The sequence below is a fragment of the Asterias amurensis genome, chromosome 17 (genome assembly GCF_032118995.1).
Source record: "Asterias amurensis chromosome 17, ASM3211899v1".
Taxonomy (NCBI): Eukaryota; Metazoa; Echinodermata; class Asteroidea; order Forcipulatida; family Asteriidae; genus Asterias; species Asterias amurensis.
Window position 1 is genome coordinate 16,815,989 of NC_092664.1, and position 21,519 is coordinate 16,837,507.

Sequence of the window (21,519 nt, forward strand, 5' to 3'; positions counted from 1 at the left end):
TCACCAACAAAGTGGGTTGGGAGTTAACTTGGTGCTTTCTTGAGTGTTATTGATTTATTGAGCAATAGGGGGTGCCCTTTTCAATCAAGTGACGGGTTCATTTAAAGGCCGTCCCCCAACAACAGCCAATTCTGATCCTGCAGTTGTTCCATAGAGATAGGGTTGTCTAGAGGGCTACAATAACAAAAGGTGAAAGTCTTTTGTTGCACTCCCTTACAATTCCTTTTGAAGCAACCATATCCGTCTGCCCCCCCCCCACGCTTCTTTGTACAATGAAGCACGCCACCACTCTTCAGAATAAAGCCAGTCAGTACATGACTCGTACATACCGTGTAGTTTGTGCACGCTACTATCACTAACTGACTTGCCGCATGCACGTGTAGCTTTTGTCCATTGGTTTTACATCACACATCCAATTCAAGATGGCGGAAGAACAGACAACCGAAGAAACTTACACTGTGAGTATAACAAAAATCAAACTTGTTTCCCATTTCATGGGTCAGTTTGATGGTTTTTTGGGAACTATTTTAATTAGAGGATCGTGTAATTAAATTTCAAAGGAATATTTCGGGATGAATTTGGTGAAATTTAGCGGTGGAAATCGGCTGATCGTGGGCTTGGTCGTCAGGCGTGTGTGAAAAAGCGGGAAGTGTGAAAAGCGTACGGATGTATGTATGTACCGCGTACGCAAAAAGTGTTTGTGTGTAGTGAAAATTGTCATGCCGGGCATTTGCTCCTCTTTTTTCATTAACCAGCCTTTAATTACATCATTGATTATCAACTGCATTACCATAAATACCAAGTATACTTTGCACGGAACGAAAATGTTCACTTGTTATGTGTGTTTACTGTTTGTCATATTTATTTAAAAAGAATTTTGTTCTTCTATAAATTCATAAAAAATCAGTAGGATGTAAAAAAAAACAAAAAAAACCCAACCAAATAGGGTGTTGATGATGCATGATGAGCATGCCCTTTATTTTAAGCAGTAGCAGTGTAATACAAATAGTGTATAATTTCCCTCGAAAGGCAGACCAAAAGTCCAAATTGCTTTGCAAGTTTATCAGTTGCTATTCAAAATTCATCATTCCGTCTAGCCCCACTTGTGTGGCCAGACTAGCTGAATCCTTAGCCACACGTGAATATGTTCACCTAACTCTTAGCTTGCTTTGTGCATTGAAAAGTGAAACAAATAAAAAAAAATTAAAAAGATAATGGAACGATAACTTTGCTACCTTTCTCCGACTCTAATTTCCTTGATTCGTACACGACGCAGCCATCTTGGAATATGCGAATCAGCATGACATCATCGGCCTGCCGAGCTGTGAGGGCGCGAATACAAATCAAGAACGGCTATTTTATGTGAATTAAGCTTGGGTATTGTTCGTGAACTACGTAGCGCGTGCGCGTAAAAAGTACACAAGCTTAATTCACATAAAACGGCCCACAGCTGGACAGGCCGATGACGTCATGCTGCACACAGACCAAGTTTTGTACAGTTTTCACGAAGAGGCACTTTTGTTAATTGAATAACTACTCAACCAATACAGACAAAATTAGAAACAGATTTGTACTGGATTCTACTTTCCTGATATGTAAAAATTTCAAAGATTAAACATCGAAAAGTCTACGAACCAGTGATTTCAAATTAGCTTAACTTCGAACGCAGTTTTCTCCAAACATACATTTTGAGCTGCAGGGGACAAAGTGTCCCTTAGTGAAAACGGTGACGATTTTCTACCCAACCAAGCTTCAAGAAATTTAGATGTTTAATTTAGTGTGCATAAGAACAAGTTTAGTTAGTCATCTCTTCGTACGTCTTAAGTCTTTGTGGAATCCACCCCTGATGACTCTCATCTTAAGATGAATCTTTAGTCCTATGAAATCTATTAGCCCTGGGGTCGATTTCACAAAGAGTACGGACTAGTCCTAACTTAGGAGGACTAGTCCTAGGAGATATACAAATTGCATGGATAGTCCTAAGTTAGGACGAGTAACTGGTCCTAACTCGAGATAAAACTAGTCCTAACTCTTTGTGAAATCCACCCCAGGGCTAGTATTTACAGAGCAGGACATTTTATCTTAACATACATTGTCCTTTATTCAAGGCACTCACAGCTTCCCCGATAATACAATATGAACAGCGCCACCACTGCTAACACATAAGAGACTGGCGCTTTGTGTTCTGTACCAACTGGGAAACTGCAAGCGCCTTGACTGAAGGCTAAATTTACATTACCTTTTACAGGATTACCAGGAAGCTGAGGAGGAACTGGAAGATGAAAACCTGAGAAAGTTATTCCTGGGTGGTCTCAAGAGGTCAACGACCAAAGAAGATCTGGAAGAACACTTTGGAAAACTCGGCACTGTCGTCCATGCAGCTGTTGCCATGGACCAGCAGCAGAACTCAAAAGGTAAGATTTGAATGAGGATTCGAACTGTCTCTAGCCACTGTGCAATCTCGCTGGTCTAGTTGGTATGACACTGCTCTAGAATTGCAAGGGTCATGGGTTCAAATTCCACCCAAGTAATATGCCTTTGTTTTGTTTTTCACAGAACTTGGATAAGTACTGAGTATACAGTGCTACATTGTAAAACACATTGTGTGTATGGGTAAAAACCAAAATGAATATAAGTTTTAATTGATTTTTCATTTGAGTTTGTAATTTTTGTCTTCAGTGTATCTTTTTAAATAATAAATAGCCTTTTGAAATTGTAAAGTGAAAGAAATATTTGTTCATCTACCTCTTTATCTCTTGCTCCCTTTTTGTTGGGAAGAACTTGCTATTCATCTTTTGTCAAGGGTTATCCTTCGTACATGGTTCTCAAAATTCTCTTAACCACTCGGCCATGACACCTTGGAGCAAACTTTTGTTAATGGTGCTCCATATTGATTTTTTTTATAATTTGTTTTCTTTGTTGTCTTCCTGAATGTAGGATTTGCTTTTGTGACAATGAAGACAATAGATGAGACAGACTCTGTTCTTCTTGCTCAGGAAGAATCTCCCATGGATCTCCAGGGAAAGAAAATAGAAGTTAGGCGAGCCATTCCAAAAAATGTGAGTACTTAACTATTGTTTTTTTATCAATAAACTTTGAGAAAGGAGGACCTATGGTATAGATGTAAGAATTAATTAATGGCCTGGCGAACTAATTAATGGCCTGGCGTTTTGACCTTAGGAGGGTGTTTCTCAAACGTTATGCATACCTTGGGCCTGTTTCAAAAAGCAACAACAATCATCACGTAAGACAAATTGTCAGTATTACCATAGTGATTTGCATTGTGACGTCACACTTTGCTTAGCAACTGCGATTGATTGCAGTGAAGATCAATCTTAGCTCTTTGTGAAATTGGCCTGAGGTTTTTTTTGTGAGAATTATTTTTTATTATTTTTTTCCCCTTCTTTTTCTTTAAAGAGCAATGTTTCCAGTGATGTAGTCAAGAAAGTGTTTGTTGCCGGCCTCAACAAAGGCGTCATCACAGAAGATGATCTCAAAGAATATTTTAGCAAAATCGGAACAGTCAAAAGTGTGTCCATCGTGATGGATCAAGTCACTTCCAAATCGAAGGGTTTTGGCTTCGTTGAGTTTGAGCACTTCTACATGGTCGACAAGGCAGCATGTAAGTCCACGCTTTAATTTAATTTCCATACTAAACCCTTCTAAATTTTGTACATCAACTGTCCTTCATCTGACATTGACTGTAGTGAGGTTGTTTTTTTGTATGAGCATTTATATGATTAATTATTTTAACCTGCCTCATTCACTTAATTACTTTTTCTCCCTCTTTCCACATTGAGTTTGTCCTTTTAAATGTAGGAGTGCAGTCTGGCGACCCCGACCAAAACCCAACTGAGTCCACAAGTCGGTTAACAGTTGGTCTGATTAGCATCGTTACCAGGCTCAACAAAACACGCACAAACGCTCAACTGATGACCAAAGTTTCTGGCTGGGGTCGCCAAAACGCACCCCAGGTCTTAGTTTAAGACCTTTGTGTCAACAATTTTCTTTAGTCCTACAAAAATCTGACTTTGTCCTTTTTTCTTCTTGACTTAGTGATGACAGACCACTATATTAACGACATCAAGGTAGATGTAAACAAAGCCCACGCTGATAAGAACCAAGGCCAAAGGGGTGGACGAGGAGGAGGTTATGGCAGAGGTGGAAGGGGCGGAGGAAGAGGTAAGCTACAACTTCGTACTAAATACTTCATACTTTATGTGAATTTGATAAAAGTTTTGATGAGTTGAATGTTTCGCAGGACTTTGGCACATTTAAATTGGAAAGTTGCTTTCCAACCATACTTTCCCCTCTGTCTTCCCTTACCACTCCTCACCTCCTCACCTCCTCACATGTTCTTCCCAACTCATCTTTCCCAGCCTTTTACCCAACCAGACTTGACAATTATAAATTCTCCTTCCAATGCAGAAAGAGTAGAAATTGGGGGGGGGGGGTAGATTGTATGAGTGTTTTCACCCATTGGTTTTTCCCATCTACGTGGAAGGGTATCCACAGCACAATATTGCACACACTGGCTTAGATTTCATTGTGGGGAAAAAAAAACACTCTGTTCTACATGTGTCAAATGGCAAAAAGTGGACTGGCTCGCTGGGCATTTGTGTTTTGAAACACGACCTTTTTTATTTTATTTTTATGGGATCACCCATCTCGCAACGCTGGTTGGCCATTTCAAGGCAAGGGCTGCGCTTAACTGACCCAAATGAACAGGCACCAGGGGCTAGTTGCCAACTAACCCTGGCCTGGGACTGAAACAGGGTTATCCCTTTTTCAGTCCATAAGGATGTAGGGATATGCGCCACGTAGCTTCAACAAACTGACAACACGATAAGGAGAGGAAGATGTCCTTGATGGATGCATCTAAACTTGCGTTGTCGTCCGAGACATACGTTTGCCAACTTCTACTTATAGGCCACTGTTAATTAGTGCTGGGCGAATAGTGAAACTTTGTTATTCCGATACCGCTGGCCAACTATCCGAAATTAACCGGATGGTCGAATAGTTTATTCGCCGCTAGAGAGCGCTATTAAAAAAAAAAAAAACACATTTAAAAAAAATCTTTTTGCCATTAGAGGGCGCTGTTCGTTTGTGAATGAGATCTTATGGGCGGATTGATATTAGTTTTAGACAGTGTCACTCGGTTCATTCATAAAAATGACCGGATCTAATTTAAAGATGGCGATTTGCTTTTTCTTTTGATCGTGATTGACTCTACGTGAAGGAAAATATTTGTAATCTTTGAACAAAATACGTTGGACATGTCATTGTTTTAACTCTTCACGGAGGTGAGCATAGTTAAATACTTAATTTATGCTGTTTTATGCTGTCTTAATAGAAGTTTCATAAGGATTCAGACAAAACATTCATATCAGTTGTCGCCCAACATCCGCGGATATTCGAATATTAAAGAATATCCGGTTACTTGGTTGTAATTACAGAACTATCGGTTTTATAAATAGGTATTCGCGCCCTATGCGGATATCCGGTTAAGAAAAAAAAGGCATTCGCGGTTACGGATAGGAAAACCTATTCGCCATTAACCAGATATTCGAATAATTCGCCCAGGCTTACTGTTAATTTATTTTATGAAAGTGCTTTGATCATTTACTTGTTTGTCAGGTTTTGGACGAGGTGGGTACGGTGGAGGAGGTGGCAACGGTGGTTACGGAGGAGGATACGGAGGGGGTGGAAGTTGGGGTAATGGCTACCAGAATGATGGAGGCTATGGTGGTAAGAATCATCCCAACTTTAGACTCGTCCCAACTATGGTTTTCATCCCAACTATGGTTTGCATCCCAACTATGGTTTGCATCCCAACTATGATTGGGACAGTGTTGGATCTAGGCCAATTTTAGTGGTGGGCTCTTAATCCAATTGAGTTCACCAAGGGCAGGCCATTCAACAAAATTATTCATATTTGGATATTGGCAGTCATTGCTGAAGTGCAATCTGGAAAGAATTCTGTGGCGAAATTAGTTCTAGGCAGGCACCACCCCACTGTGGTTACAACACTGGTCCCAACTAGAGTGTTACATTATTTGGTTGTACCCTTACCTTGATGTGTGTAGCACTGACTACTCGGTAATTTCCTGAGTTCTGTGCACAAAAAAAACCCACTAAGACATATAGGGATAATGAATGTTACAAGGTCTAACCCTTACACTGATGTGTGTTAGCGCTGCATACTCAGTACTTTCCCACATTCTGTAAAATAATCATATAGTATGTGGCAATAGTCTATAAAAATCTCGTTGGGTCGCCCAAACAGTTGAGCCTGGTTCATACTTCCTGCGAATGCGAAGCAAATTTTGGTGACGCAGCAATCGGTGCGTGCTCCATTTCCCTTTGTGACGCAATGAAATTTGCATCGCACGAAGCATTCGCAGGAAGTATGAACCAGGCGACCCAACGAGAGTTGGGCGACCCAACGAGAGTTTTATAGACTATTGCCACATACTATAGCCCCCGTCAATTGACAACATTTTCAATTACAAAACAAAAGGAGAATACAAATGTACCTTGATAAGGATGCTCTCCATTGCCTCAGGAAATAAAATTGTCCAGATTTCACCTCATAATAATATTCTGCGACAATGCACTTTACATGTATAATAAGAAGTAGAATAATGAAAAATTTAAAAAACGTCCATCCATGGAACTTGCTTGCGGGTGCTAAATAATTAAAACCAAAACCCATTAAAATCCAAACAGTTTTAAGACCTTAAAAAAAATACAGTTAAAGATGCTATGTCAGATTTTTGGCCCCAAACATTAAAAAAATAGATTTTTTGAGTGAATGGTATTTCGAAGAGTATCAGCCGCTCTAACAAAAAAAAGTTTAACTTTTACTTTTAATGGCCAGGAACCATGACAAAAATGTTAAAATGTTTCTTATAAAACACATAAGAATTAGTCTTGAGTCGTGATATATATATATATTGTCGGGATCCCGACAGAAACTAATTTTGAGCACTTTATTTCACTGCTACTATTTATTAATTGGCGGACTTTTTCAAGCAATAGCTCAAAAAGAAAGCTGGTAACTTTCTCGACCCCCATCAAAATACCTATTGAATTTTTAATCAAAATTGTTAGGTAAAATCGGCCAAATATCTGACATACATGTAGCATCTAAAATGTATAAATTAAAGTACCTGTACACAACATTCAATAATTAAAAACAGTACGGATAAACAATGCTTAAAAAGATGGCATTGCTACAGAAAAAAATAGGTATCCAATATTTGTATAATTAATTTTAACTGTTGTGTAACATGTTTGTTTGTGTTCAGGCGGATACGGTGGTAGTGGTGGATATTACGAAGGTGGAAGTTCCAATTTCGGACCATCAAGAGGTGGTGGTGAGTACAGTTCAAACTGACTATTTTTATCAAACCTAGCTTTGAGGCTCTGGAATTACACCAGAGACCAACCTCTTCAGCAATTGTCAATCCCCTTTCAAAAGCACCTTTGACCTCGCATTCATTATACATGGAGGTTCGCAGTCAAATCCTACATTATGTATACACATAAACAGGTACATGTACAAACAAACATGCACTCTGAGGAAGCTGAAAAAACACATTTATATTTTGACTGTTTTTTTATGCCTTCTTTGTTTCTCTTTACACAGGTTTTGGAAGTCGTGGGAGGGGAAGAGGTGGTTACAGGCCGTACTAGGTCATGTGATCAGGTAATAATGAATATTCATGAGTTCAATTCATAATGACTTTGACCCTATTTCATGTATGTCATTAAAGTTCAGAACAGAAAATTTGATTTCAAATGTTGAAAGCTGTGACTTTAATCTCATTGCGTTACAAGGTTTGGGTATTATTTGTACGACACAAAACACAAATGTTCACAGGTTGACATTAAACTTACATGCTTTAAAGAGAGTGATGGTTGAAAGCTTCCCCCAATATATAACTTGCCGAGGTGCTGTAGTTTTAATGAAATGAGTAAAACAGTTTGACAAAAATAATGTTCATCTTAGTGCGACAATTTATTTTAGCATTTACATGTACTACACATTTCAAGTGACTCTACTGAAAAATGTGATTGCACTCTTTTTTTTCTCAAAAACTTGCTGACTGATGAAGCTGAAACTTAATTTGTTGATATTTTGTCCTTTCCTCTCAGACTGGAACTGTATTTGGTGAGCACCAGCGTACATCATATTCAGTGAGTTTGACGGCCATTCTACCTTGACATGAAGATTCTGAGCGCTGTTTTATTTTGGTCTCCTCTCTCTATTTCTTGGCCGTGTGATAACAAGGATGTGAATAATTCTGGGTGATAGATAGTGAGGTCACAGGTTCTAGTCGAGATTGGTAAATTGTCCTAAACCGTGGTAGTTATTCGACCCCCATTTTATATCAACTAATGTATACTCAGGAATTTGATTCTGTATCTGGGCCCAATTTCATATGGCAGAAAATAACTCTTTGCTAAGCAGAAATGAGCAGGGCGCCAGTCAAAAATGTTACATATGACACAGTAGTTTGGCTGGTAACCTTATTCTGGTAAGCATAATTTTGCTTAGCATCTTTTTGTGCTGGAGTAGCTTTGTGATATTGGGCCCTGGAGACTTTGGTCTAATTTCATAGATCAGCTTAAGTATAGAAACTAGCTTAGCAGAAAAAAATTGTGCTTGCAAGAAAGAGGTTTCCAGCTGAAGTACAATTTCACTTGTAGCATACTGGTATCCTACTTGTTGCTTAGCAGAAAGTTTGTAAGCATTTTTTGTGTTGCTTAAGCAGCTCCATGAAATTGAACCTTAGTCAGCTCTGGGAATTGTTTACTAAAACAAATTCTGCATCAAGCGTTTTTTAGTTCCTTGTGGATATTTGATGCAAAGAAAACAAAATCTGTGGAGTTTTTCTCGCATTTTGGATACGAATTATGCTTTTCATTATCAGAGATTTTACCGTTAGAAGGGACTTTTTACCAAACTTGCTCTGTCTTTTTGTAAACCCTGAAAAAAAACTGAGGTTAATATTTGTTTTCCTACCCTTCAAAAAGAAAAAAAAACACCACTAAGTCATTGATAAAAGAAAACTTTTTACATTTAACATGTACAGACATAATGGATAAGGTTTGTGGTCACTGATTGTTTCTAGGCCATCATTTTTAGTTTGTGATGGTGTGGTAGTGTGTGTAGTGTATAGTGGTTAAGCAGTTTTAAAACAGAGGAAATAATGGTTAGTGCCATAGAGTTATATAGAGAACTAGAGGGCGCACTGGCCTATATGCGTGGCCCGGCATGCGTGCATGAGGCCATTTTCTAAGCTGACAAAACAGCATCGCACAGTGTGTGTTTGTCCGGCCATTTTGTAAGTCGACAAAACAGCATCGCAGAGCGTTCAAATAAACACAAACTCGAACGTGTACTTCATATTCAATGCTAGAGTACGGAATGGTGCGCGTGTCTCCTTGCAGTCCCGTCGCGTTTGTGCAAGCAGCACCACCAGTGCGCCCTCTAATTCTAATATAACTCTATAGTTAGTGCACCTATTATGAGGCATTGAGGTACTTCACTTAACAGCCATCTTTGTCTGGATCATTGAAGAAGCAATGCAGATTCGTATAAAGAGTTTGCTCATCCAATGGGACCAGTTTATAAGATGGCGGGAGATTGATTGACAATATTGTTTAAAGACTTTTTCCAAAACTTTCTTGAGAATTCCTTGAAGAAGAAAAATCAACCAGAAATGAAATTTCTTTTACATGAAGTGCACTTTGATAAATTTTTAGCAGCTTAAAATCTTGTTGTTTTGTTACTACTTTTCTTTGGCTTGGTTCTCTTCTCCGATGTAAATGACTTTAGATTAAAAGTAGAGCGTTCCCAAAATTTAGAAACTCAAATTGGAGGACATTTATTTTCTCCTGAACCTTTCTTTTTTGACAACAATTCTGTACGATGTTTTGGATTCTTTATCAGGTATCAGTTTTACTTTTGTGTCAGAACCCTAAGCGCTCCAGTCTGTTTGTGTTAAATTCGGATGCCTTTATTTTAATGTACAAGACTGTTAGGATGTATGCCTTAAAGTATGAAGAGAAACTCAATGTTCTGTGGATAATATAAGACGGGTTAAAATGTGCGTGACATCAAAGTCTCACCACGGCTGGCTTACAAACTGGGGGCATGATGTTTTTCAAACAGTCATGTGCGCCAATCATAGTTGCATCTAATTTGCCATTTTGCAGATTATAACCTCAAGTTGCGTCAGTGGAAGAAGTCTTTATGATAGACCATTACCATGCTGCCGCCATTTTGGTCATGTTCCCTGTATTCAACAACATTAATGAATGCTTTTTATTCATTATACAGAAAGGAACCAGACTCAATTTGGTAATAACAAAAAAATTGCTTTTCAAGATGGTTGTTGCATTTTGAGGTTTGTCAAAAACTTGATGGTATTTTATGCACACTTCAAATAAGGCAATGTTATATAACGCACCTTCAGACAGTTACTTTCTTAGTTACTTTATATAAAATGAAATCAAGGAACTATCATTGATACTTTTGCTATAAAATTGACAAAGAAACCCTTCTCTTGATATTACCGTACTGTAGTTTTTATAAATATTTTATTATGGATAGTTTTAAGTGGTGGATCAGTTATTAAAAAAATCAAACCAGACTAATGTGTTTACTGTTTTAACTTTGTGTTTTGTTAATAAGCATAACATTTAGTTGTTTTTTTATTTCCCCTGTTCAAAATTGATTGTAGGACCATACATAATAAACCAGAGAGAAACATTAATAATTCACTAGTCTTTGTCTCAAGTCACACGTTCAAGTCACTTTTCTATCTTATTTATTCATTTTTGTTATGTTCTTCATAATATGCTCACTTAAATTTTTCCCCTTTTCTTCCGGATTTTTTTTGTGGGGAAAATTGTCATCTTCCCAGGCTTGATTGCCATTACAGGCAACCAGTCACAAACTGCATACGATGCATACTATTTTTGCCTGCATGGGTGGCTCTACATTTATATGTACAGTGTGCCAATTTCTTTTTGCTTTTTGGTACCTTTGGTGTCAACTTTAGGACCAGGACCAATGTTATAAGCCCAAAGCTGATATTTTCTGCTTACTAAGCTTTACTTAGCAGGTTTCTATTGAACAGTGCTATTTTGTTTATAACAAAAACTTTTCTTTTGGTGAATCTTGTAAGAATGAGTGGGCAACAAATGCAAATCCATTGAAAGTTCTCATAAACAACATTGCTTAACAGTTTGCTGCTAAGCGAAAATGATCAGGTTAGGCCTAGGGCTACTGGTCAAAAATTTAACATAATTTTGGTCAGAATTCTTCTCTGAATTTCCTTGTTTTTCATCATCATTAATTTTTCCAATTTTTTACCCTCTTTTGAAAGTCAAAAATAGCAAAAAGCGACATCCAATTTGTTTCCAATAGGGGCACTTTCAGCCCGCTGAAAAGTTTTGTTTGTGGTGGGGCGTCTTGCAAAACGGGGGCCTTCTCGAATGGTAGAGGGATGCAGGCAGGGTAATTGGGATCAATTCAGGTTATAGCCTCGATTCAAGGCTGAGGGCCACACATTTTTACTTCTAAACAAAAGGTACATTCAATGTACTTCCCCTTCCAAACTTGAATTAAGACTAGATCAGAAGTTGACAGGATATGCTGCTAATGATGACGATGTATAGCTTCAAAACTGTCTTGGAGTTTGATGGTGAGAGGAAAATACTAGAAAGATTGCTTTGAATAATTAAACGCAAATATCCGAACTGCGTAAACAATCAGCGACTGTTATTTTTGTTACCCGAAAATAATTATTCGTTGGAGAATTATTTCACAAAAGCTCTACGGTTCACCCCAGGGAAAAAGAACAGCAATGGTTGCATTAGACCACGCCTCCCTTGTCCTTATCACATGATCACAAAAATAGCCAATGGTCAAACAAAGCCAATTTTGCAAAATATGGAAAACACTATTCTTGTGTAGTGTGTGTGCGTCGGCCATGCTTTCTTTAATCATACACTGGTAGTCGGCATTCACACAAAAAGAGCATGTGTTTAACACACAAGTGTCCTATCGGGCACCAGTGAAACATCAAGAATCGGCAACATGGCAAGCCAAACCAGCACTAGCGATGTCACTGTAAGTCCTGATTTATTTCAATAATTTCTGCATAGGAAGGACTATTTTAGAGTGGTAGGCGTAGAAATATGCTCCACTTGAGGTCTGATTATGATTGTATTTTTTTAAATAATTTGTGTGTATTTTTTCGGATAATAAAATGAGTGGTGAGATGTGTTTCCCGTCCGTGCAAAACAATGCAATGCGTGCCATGTGCACCGTTCTCTATCACATGTGTGTGTTAATGAATGGCGGCGTAATGTGTGTAGTAAACCAATGGCAGTATGCGTTCTCGTTCAGCAGAACAACATGGCCGGTGCGTGGGCCTCAAGCCAGCAGATGCACAGAGCAGTCATCACTACTTGACTGCTTTACTGAGAAGTACAATTTGTCCCATTAAATTGACCGGGCACAGGTGTTTTATCTGATCAGACTCATATCATAGCCAGTGCAGAGTGCATTGAATGAATGAATGAATGATTCGACTTGTTTGTTGACTTGGAAATTTGACAAAATTAAAAAATAAAAATTCAAATTTTATTTTTTTCCTATTTTACTTTACAAAACTTACAGTTATGCATCAAAAACGATGAAAATTAGATCCAATAATAAAATAAATAATTATTTCATATCGAATGAAAAAGAGGTTGCGCCATACGGAAACTTTTCCATAATGCGGAGCTGGAGAGTTACGAAGCTTCCGCAATGTGTGCAGGGCGAAATGGTTAAAAGCGTACAATTTTGATATGATAGTTGCGATAACGTAACCCTCCTCCCGACGGCCGCCAGGCCAGAGGGTTACGAGTTTGTTTCGAGCGGAAATGGTTGATCTGGTCCAACACGTACAATTTCGACAGCTAGTCACCAGATTTTTACCACTTTCAAAAATCATGACACAAATTCTGAGGGTACGAACTTAATCCGCAATGTCTAACTGCGACAGTTCCAAATGCAGGAAAGCGCCCTCTGTTGTACAATACAAACTCTGTGAAGAAGCAAGATGGCGGCCGACGGCTTTTGCCGCCTCAAGATAACTTTTTTTTCACTATAAAAAAAACCTAATTTTATTACCGAAATAAAACCAAAACTAGTAAAAATTCTCTTTTGGCTAATACTTTACAGTTCTCTGACTCTTTTTTGGATTTTAAATATATTACTGGAGGTTTTGATGGTGAATTTACGGCACCTAGCGAGTTGACATTGAGTTGACGGCAAGATAGTTGGACCCATATTTTCAGTGCATTCGACATAGTCCGACATTTCCTGACGACAATGTGGTGATTTCTGGTCAAGGGAATTTCCCCTACAGCTTCACACCCACATACACTCGGTTCATTCTTCCCCTAATAATAACTTATAAGAATAACCATGGGATCGAGGTGATGGATACTGCTCCGTGGTGATTTCTGGTCAAGGGAATTTCCCCTACAGCTTCGCACCCACGCGTGCGCATGGAAACACTCGGTTCATTCATCCCCTAAAAATAACTTATAAGAATAACCGTGGGATCGAGGTGATGGATACTGTTCTGTGGTGATTTCTGGTCGAGGGAATTTCCCCTAAAGCTTTGCACCCACGCTTTGCCACGGCAGCACTCAGTTCATGCATCCCCTAATAATAAAGTACCAGAATAACCGTGGGATCGAGGTGATGGATACTGCTCCGGGTATTCACACAGCACATAAACGGTTCAAGAACATTGGTCATGCTTCAGCGCTGCAAAGAGAGACCACCATGGCTAGATATGACGACGTTTACAAGGCATTCGTTACCTGTGAGATTGAAAGAAATCCGTGGGAAAATACTCAATATTTTGAAAGATATAGTCTATGAAAAAAAATATCGTGTTGAGACGATATTTCGGTAAATTCAATTAAAAACCAACAGCGATATTGGCGATATTGTTTTCAATATCATATCGTGACGATATTATCGTCATATCGTCCAGGCTTAGTTGCGATAATGTGCCGCCAGGCCGGAGGTTTACGAGAACGGTTCAAGCGGCAAGTGACAATCTGGTCCAACACGTATAATTTTGACAGCTAGTCACCAGATTTGCCCCATTTTTACCACTTTTAAAAATCATGACACGAACTCTAAGGGCACAAACTTAATCCTCAATGTCTAATGAACACTCAAAACACCATTTAGAAAATATTTTTGAAGAAAAAGGACAAAAACTTACCAGATCCCGGAGCGAATTCCCAGGTTTATATTTTGAACTTGTTGCATCGCTTTGCAAACGCTTTATTTTGTTGTTGGACTAAACCATTCTGTGAAAGGGGTGTTACAATGTTGCAGTGCTGCAGCGCGTGCGCGCCATGCCATGAATGAACAGCGGGCAATGTAAACAGACAGCGTGCACGCACTGCCTTCAACCACCCCTTTCACAGGAAGGCAAGAGGGTTACGTTACTGCAACTACATAATAATGTACATCACATCATTCATGGGTTTTATAGCTACACAAGACATTCAAGACTAGGTGCGATAACGTAACCGGTACAATTATAGAATACAGGGCCACTCCAGGGTTAGGGTGCAGGTTAGGGTTAGATTTAGGCCATTACATTAGGGTTAGGGTTAGGGCTGTCGCCGAGTGTGGCCCAAGCGCCAAGCGGCATAATGATATTGTTTGCCACAGATGCAATAGGATTTTGAAGTGCTCAAAAAAGTGCCAACCATGGTCACAAAACAACTAAGGGAAATAATATCAATAGGTGAGCCGATAAAGAAAGGTCTCATGTTAATATTTGTTTGTGGGTGCGTTCTATTAGCTTCCCTGGGTCGATTCCTTGGTACTCATCGGGTGAGCCCCTGACAAGAGCTAATTGAATGATCATTTACCCCAAGTGACCAGTTCCACAATCAGGGTATTCGGGACTGACCGGGGTGAGTCCCTGGAATGCTATTCGATCATACCGGGTGCAGATCAGGGTCGACCCGGGGAAGCAAATCGAACACACCCATTGTCTGATGGCAGTTAGGTTGGTGTAGTGGTATCGTGCCTCGCCTTCCATCTCTGGGACCCTGGTTCGAATTCCTCTGGGGGTACTATGTGGATTGGGTTTTCAGTCCCTTCTCGACTGTGTGGGTTTCCCTGAAATATTCTATGTTTTTTTTCCTTCCACATCTAAAACTGAAATTTCCTATCTTCTCCCTTCTCATTTGGCTCTGAAAGTAGTAAGAGCATTGAGAATATCCAAGTCCAAATCTACTTTGGTAAATGTTGTGGACAATTCAAAATCTGATTTCACTGGTGTTATTTTAGGTAAATACGTTCCACACCTAACTATCATACATTGTCAATTCTTTTGTCATATCTTTTCTCTAGGAGCCTGAGAATCTCCGGAAGATCTTTCTCGGAGGTCTCAACCGAGCTACGACTGTCAAGGATTTAATGGAACATTTTCAAGAATTTGGCACCGTCAAGGACTGCGTCGTCATCTGCAACTCCAACAAAGAATCAAAAGGCTTTGGCTTTGTTACTATGGCAACCATAGAAGAGACAGACTTGGCCATTCATGAGAACGAGGGTGGACCCCATGAAATCAATAACAAGAAAGTGGAGGTTAAGAGAGCTATTCCAAAAGATGTAAGTCTTGAAATCCGGCTAGAAAAAGCTGAAATATTTGCGTTAAAGGGAGGGTATCTTGTACACCTTTTAGTGCTGGGCGAATAGTGAAATTTTGTTATTCCGATACCGCTGGCCAACTATCCGAAATTAACCGGATGTTCGAATAGTTTTTTCGCCGCTAGAGAGCGCTACTTTAAAAAAAAAAAAAAAACATTTAAAAAAAAATCTTTTTTGCCGCTAGAGGGCGCTGTTCGTTTGTGAATGAGATCTTATGAGTGGATTGATATTAGTTTTTGACAGTGTCACTCAGTTCATTCATAAAAATGACCGGATCTAATTTTAAAGATGGTGATTTGCTTTTTCTTTTGATCGTGATTGACTCTACGTGAAGGAAAACTTTTGTAATCTTTGAATTGAACAAGTTACTACAGAAACTAACTTTTGTAAGAAGCACTGCAACTGTTGATAATGTGCTATATTTTGAGAAACAAATGAATGTAGTTTTAAAAGAGAGTGATTTAAAAGCATTTTCAATCTGAGCATCAGATCCTCATGAAAAGTTTCTCAGATTTTGTTTTTATATTGTGGATCTTCCTGTGTGGACATTACCGCCTCAACTTTTCAGCAATATTTCAAAAACGCTACCACCCTTTCAAAATGGAAGTTTCACATGTTAGTTTTATCCATTTAGACAGGAAATAAATAACCAAATGATTACAAATAGGTGGATCTTACTCTGAAAGCTTCGCAACCAAGAGTTTTCAATTTGTTTATGTTTGTGGCGTAACATTCCATTGTTAGTGGAACATGAAATTTTGCCTCTGTTGCCCATGTCCCAGCCTTTGTGCCCCCATCTGAAGTTTCCCAAAGACATGAAAATGGCCTTGCCCTCTCAAAGATGGAATGCTAGGCCTGCTCCTGTTGTTTGTTATGCAACTTCCCCATTGGTTTTGTACTTGAATGTAAATTTTGAAATCATGTTGAGTGGCAACACAGCGCTAATTTTGTTCTTTTCGTCCTTCACAGTCAAACATCCCTCCGGATCCAACAAACCAACTCTTCGTCAAAAACCTGGGCACAGTAATCACAGAGGACCAGCTGCGAGAATATTTCAGCAAATTTGCCACTGTCAAATCGGTAAAGGTCATCAAAGACAGAGCTGCAGACAACAAGAGCAAGGGATTCGGCTTTGTCGAACTCGAAGACACTCACGCCGTAGACAAGATTGCAAGTGAGTGCTAGCCTTATTCATGGAGCCACCCCTCCCCCTCCCCCTCCCCCATGAAAAAAAATTCCACTAAAATACCCAACACAGCGCTAAAACAAACCCTCTAAAAACCTTTGGTGCCCCTTCTAAAAATTCCCATAGACTTTAAGATTGTCCAATTGAAGTGCCCTTTTAAGAATGGAAATGACCTTCCCTCTCAAAGATGAAACTCCAGGCCTGCGTGTGCCCATGAGATTAAATCTTATAAACTACAAGTGGCAGAGATTTTAACAAAACAAAACCTTTTCTTTCTCATCAGTTATGGAAAAACATCCAATTGAGGGCAGAACGATTTATTGTATGAAAGCGGAAGACAGAAGTAACAAGGATGAAAACTGGTATGGGAGAGGACAAGGAAAAGGAGGTAAGATAACAAAAATCAGTTTTATATGGCAATTTATACACCCAAAGGGTGTTTCAAAGCGCTTCCAACATTACTACCCCTTGGGTCAATTTAACAAAGAGTAAGGACTAGTCCTAGTCAATATTAAAAACTTAAGGCTAGTCCAAACCCTAGCTCGAGAAATCCACCCCTGGTCACTGGGCCATTTAATTCATTCTTTAAATCATCTCGGCTCCCTTGTGAGTATACAGCATGTGCAACAAACATGCGCTACTAAGCTACTAAGTTAGTTAAGTGTCTTGCTCAGGGACACAAGTGTCAAAACACCAGAGCTTGAGTTTGGTGCTCTTATCATGGAATTATGCTTACCAGGGTCATGGAATTATGCTTACCAGAATAAGGTTACTAACTAAAATACCATTTCACAAAGCACCATTTGTGACTATTATCCTGCTTATTTCTGTTATAAATTGTTAAGGAATATTTTTTTTCCTAAGCAGCTCTATGAAATTGGGTCCTACATAACATAACAATTAAAATTTATAAGGCGCTATTCCATCAAGATCATAGCGCACTAGAAAGAAATTAACTTGGACTAATCGGACCACTTTGTTGTTCTTACAGGATATTCTGGGCGGAACCAGGGAAGAGCAGGGGGGAACTATGGTGGATACGATGGATATGGAGGTAAGTTTATTTAATACCAGTCAGTGTCTGTAGCCGTGATGGGCGGTGCCGGGTGGGCCTGCCTAGAACTAACAAATCTCCCCTAGCACTCTGAGCAAATCTGCCCAAAACTAACTAATTTCGCCCAGCATTCTGAGCAAAGCTGCCCAGAACTAACTATTTTCGCCCAGATCTCTGAGCAAAATAAACTGTGCTCCCCAGCACAGATTGTCCCCAGATTGCACTTCAGCAGTAGACTTAATGCATTGACGTCATCCAGCTGCCATCATAGAGGAAAAACGGTGACGAAACAATTGAGACACACGGATTTGTACGCGCGGCGCACAGTATTGGCCAATGAACAACCTCCTTTTGACCTCTAGGTGAGGGCGCCCTACTGAAATGACGTCATTTGCATAAGGTCTATGATGGCTCCATAATTAACATGATTCATTTTGTTGAAAGTCCCCACAAGAAAAGTTCACAGGGATCGGGAGTATCAAGAATATTTCTTTGCCGAGTATAGTAAGCACAGAAATGTGCATGCCACAATTTTTATAAACTTGAGCAGTGATATTTGTAGAAAGTTTAAAAGGTCCAATTTTGATTTGTTTGACCTTAGGGTATGGCTTCACGGGGTACAATGATTCATATGGAGGAGGAAATAACTCAAGTAGAGGTAGGTGGAACAACTGGGGACAGGGGATAGTTTGGTTAGGAGGGATGTTATTTCGCTTTTTTAAACCCTAGAAACTGGTTCATTTTGTTGCAAAAAGCAAGCAGCAATTTATTGTAATAGGCATCTTTCTCTGAGATAGGATGAGTTCAACGTCCTAACTTAGGACTAGCCTTAATTTTTATTTTCTCCTAGGACTAGTCCTAACTTTTTGTGAAATCCAACTTAACTTTCTTCTGAAGTGTACCTATTGATTAACCTACCAGGTGACCTAGTTTTGCACTTTCTTACAGGCATGCAACTCTTCCGCGTTTCCGCGGAATTCCGTGTTTTTTTGTTTTGTTTAGCCTAATATATGCCTGGCAACAACAGTGTACAACTACAATCATGTAAAACAAGCCTAGACATGCTAACAATGCACCTCGGAGCATAATAAACCTCAACATTTTCTAGGGTACCATTGTGAGTCTCATGTCCTGTGGCGTTTTGGCTGCCTCGCTCCGCACTTGCGTTGTGCCTTTGAAAATTGTCCTCTTTTTTTTCAGCGGGCAGTTGCATGCCTGTTCTTATGAGGCCATAGACCTTTCTATTGTTGATAAACAAACCACGCTGGTTGGCATGGATGGCTAGATGTTAGCAAAAGGTTCAATCTTGTGTTCAGATGTTATGACAAAAATCAAAATTGTCTGCAAACTTTCATTTGAATAAAATACCTCCCAAGATTAGTTGCTTTGTTCAAAACAAATTCAATGCTATTTTTGAATAGTTGTGTGACAGTGTTACCATTCTTGGCCATCTGTTTTTTGTTTTGCATTGATGGCTTTTCAACCTCAGCTGTGATTTCGCAATAGAAAGGTCTATTGTACACACTTGCTCTTATAAACAAATCTTTTTCACTGCAAGATACTAAAAGTTATCACACAAGCACAAGTGGAATACGGAAAAATATAGCACTTCTGCGTCCCATATCCAACTCGGCCGAGGATATGGGACGTAGACGCGCTGTATTTTTCCGTATTTCCACGAGCACGCGTGTGATAACGTATTTATCTTCAATCAAACTTGGCGCGTGACATAGAACACACAAGACGCAGGTAGTGATATTAGCCATGCATTATAGGTTTATATCACCACTCCATTCTGCCAATCTGATTTGAGTATTAGGGCGTACTTGAAGATAAAAATGTTGGCAGGCAGTTGTGTGACCTTTTTGTTTGTTTGTTTGTTTTATGCAGGTTATAGTGGAGGCAACTATGGAGGGAGGTCAGGGTTTGGTGGTGGTTACGGCTATGGGAGTGGCGGTGGGGGCTACAATGGTGGTAATTACGGTGCAGGGGGCTTCGGGGGAGGTAACTGGGGAAGCGGTGGATACGGAGGCTACAATGGAGGGGGTGGTGGGGGTGGATACGGAGGTGCAGGCCATTACGGAGGAGGAGGAGGAGGTGGTGGTCACTACAAGAATTACTAGCACTGGCTTTCCCTGCAACTTTGTTCAGGTAGGAATCCATTTATTCCTTATAAATTGTATTCCCTCACGATTTACATGAGATTATTTTATACCGGCCTTTATACTATTTATACCGGCTACACAAACATGTGGCATTATTTACAGGCATTATATTTTTACTATGTACTTAAGTCCGTTATACAATTTTTTGTTTCCATGGAAAAACCAGAAAAATTGTGATTGAATAGCTTGAAATGGGTATGTAGGTCGGTTCTTGTACTCAATAAATGTCTCTGACCTCATGTTAAAATGGAAGAAGAAGATTTTTTGCATTAGTCAAATAAGTCAAATGCAATGAGTGAACTATAAGTTATGTACAAAACTGTACGACCTGATTTTGGTGTTTGCTGATCAGCAGAGTGTGGGTTCAAGTCCCGGTTGTCACACTTGTGTCTTTGAGCAAGATATGTTGCCATAATCGCTTCGTCGTTGGAAAGGGAATTAAGTCATATGGGACATCCGTGGACGAGGGATAAGGCGAAGACAACAAGTTATTAATCATTTCCTTCTTAAGGAAAAAAGTAATTGCTTCCTAAAGCTCTGGAAATTTCCTTGCAACAATACCTTGCAGAGACATGGTATTGATTTTTTAAGGTACCAACATGAAGGGGTTAAAGGCAGTGGACACTAAGCTTGGGCGGTTCCAGAAATTTGGGGCTCGGTTCCGGTTCCGAAAAAAAGCTCGGTTCTGAGACATACCCGGTTCCAATTCAATATAAAACATAAGCCGCCCGTCCCGAGCTCACACACACACAATTGAGCCGATCTATTTTAACTGAAAATAACCAAGTTAATCAGACATCGGTTCCGAGCTCACACACACACAATTGGAGCCGATCTATTTTTAAAGAAAATACCAGAATACCCACCCCAATGATCAGACATCGTGCCACCGAGCACCTATTTTCCCTGCATTTAAACAAGTCTTTGATTTAGCCGGCAGTACGATCGTTGTGTAGCAGTACGTCCGTAGTGCAGTACATCCGTAGTACATACAAGTGTACTATGCCTGTACATGCCTGTACATACATACATACAGCACTGTGTGTTCTGTGCATGGGGCAAGCTTTTATGAATATGGATATATCGGCAGCCAATCACAACGTGCTGTCTATACATGTACATGTATATGCATGACATGTACATGCATACATGTGGTGGTTGTAGAAGATGCCTGTGTGTGCACTGTGTATGCAGCAGCCACATGTGATAGTTGATACTCATGTCGGCTTGAAGCCTTTGCACACTGTATCTGCGGTCACCGCTTTCAACATCAAGCCTCAATTTCTAGAGCCGGTTCGTCGCAGGATCGGCTTCACAGAGCCTTTTATAATTGGGACTCGGTCTTTTAAAATCG

General features: G+C 39.6%; 2 protein-coding genes across 2 annotated transcripts in view; both read left to right on the forward strand.

Annotated features, from left to right (window-relative positions):
- The first annotated feature begins 306 nt into the window (after positions 1–306).
- Positions 307–10,794, forward strand: LOC139949591 (heterogeneous nuclear ribonucleoprotein 87F-like). Its single transcript, XM_071947997.1, has 9 exons — positions 307–458; positions 2,249–2,414; positions 2,938–3,059; positions 3,418–3,622; positions 4,057–4,182; positions 5,638–5,748; positions 7,311–7,379; positions 7,652–7,711; positions 8,161–10,794. The coding sequence occupies exons 1-8, from the start codon at positions 423–425 to the stop codon at positions 7,696–7,698; spliced, it is 882 nt and encodes a 293-aa protein (XP_071804098.1). The 5' UTR covers positions 307–422; the 3' UTR covers positions 7,699–7,711; positions 8,161–10,794.
- Positions 10,795–12,010: 1,216 nt separating this feature from the next.
- The window catches only part of LOC139950152 (uncharacterized), a 29,117-nt gene continuing 19,608 nt past the window's right edge, over positions 12,011–21,519 (forward strand). Inside the window, exons 1-7 of the mRNA XM_071948777.1 lie at positions 12,011–12,148; positions 15,461–15,721; positions 16,730–16,934; positions 17,230–17,334; positions 17,938–18,000; positions 18,602–18,658; positions 19,891–20,122. Of these exons, the coding sequence (XP_071804878.1) occupies positions 12,116–12,148; positions 15,461–15,721; positions 16,730–16,934; positions 17,230–17,334; positions 17,938–18,000; positions 18,602–18,658; positions 19,891–20,122 (956 nt within the window). The 5' untranslated portion in view covers positions 12,011–12,115. The remainder of the gene's footprint in view (positions 12,149–15,460; positions 15,722–16,729; positions 16,935–17,229; positions 17,335–17,937; positions 18,001–18,601; positions 18,659–19,890; positions 20,123–21,519) is intronic.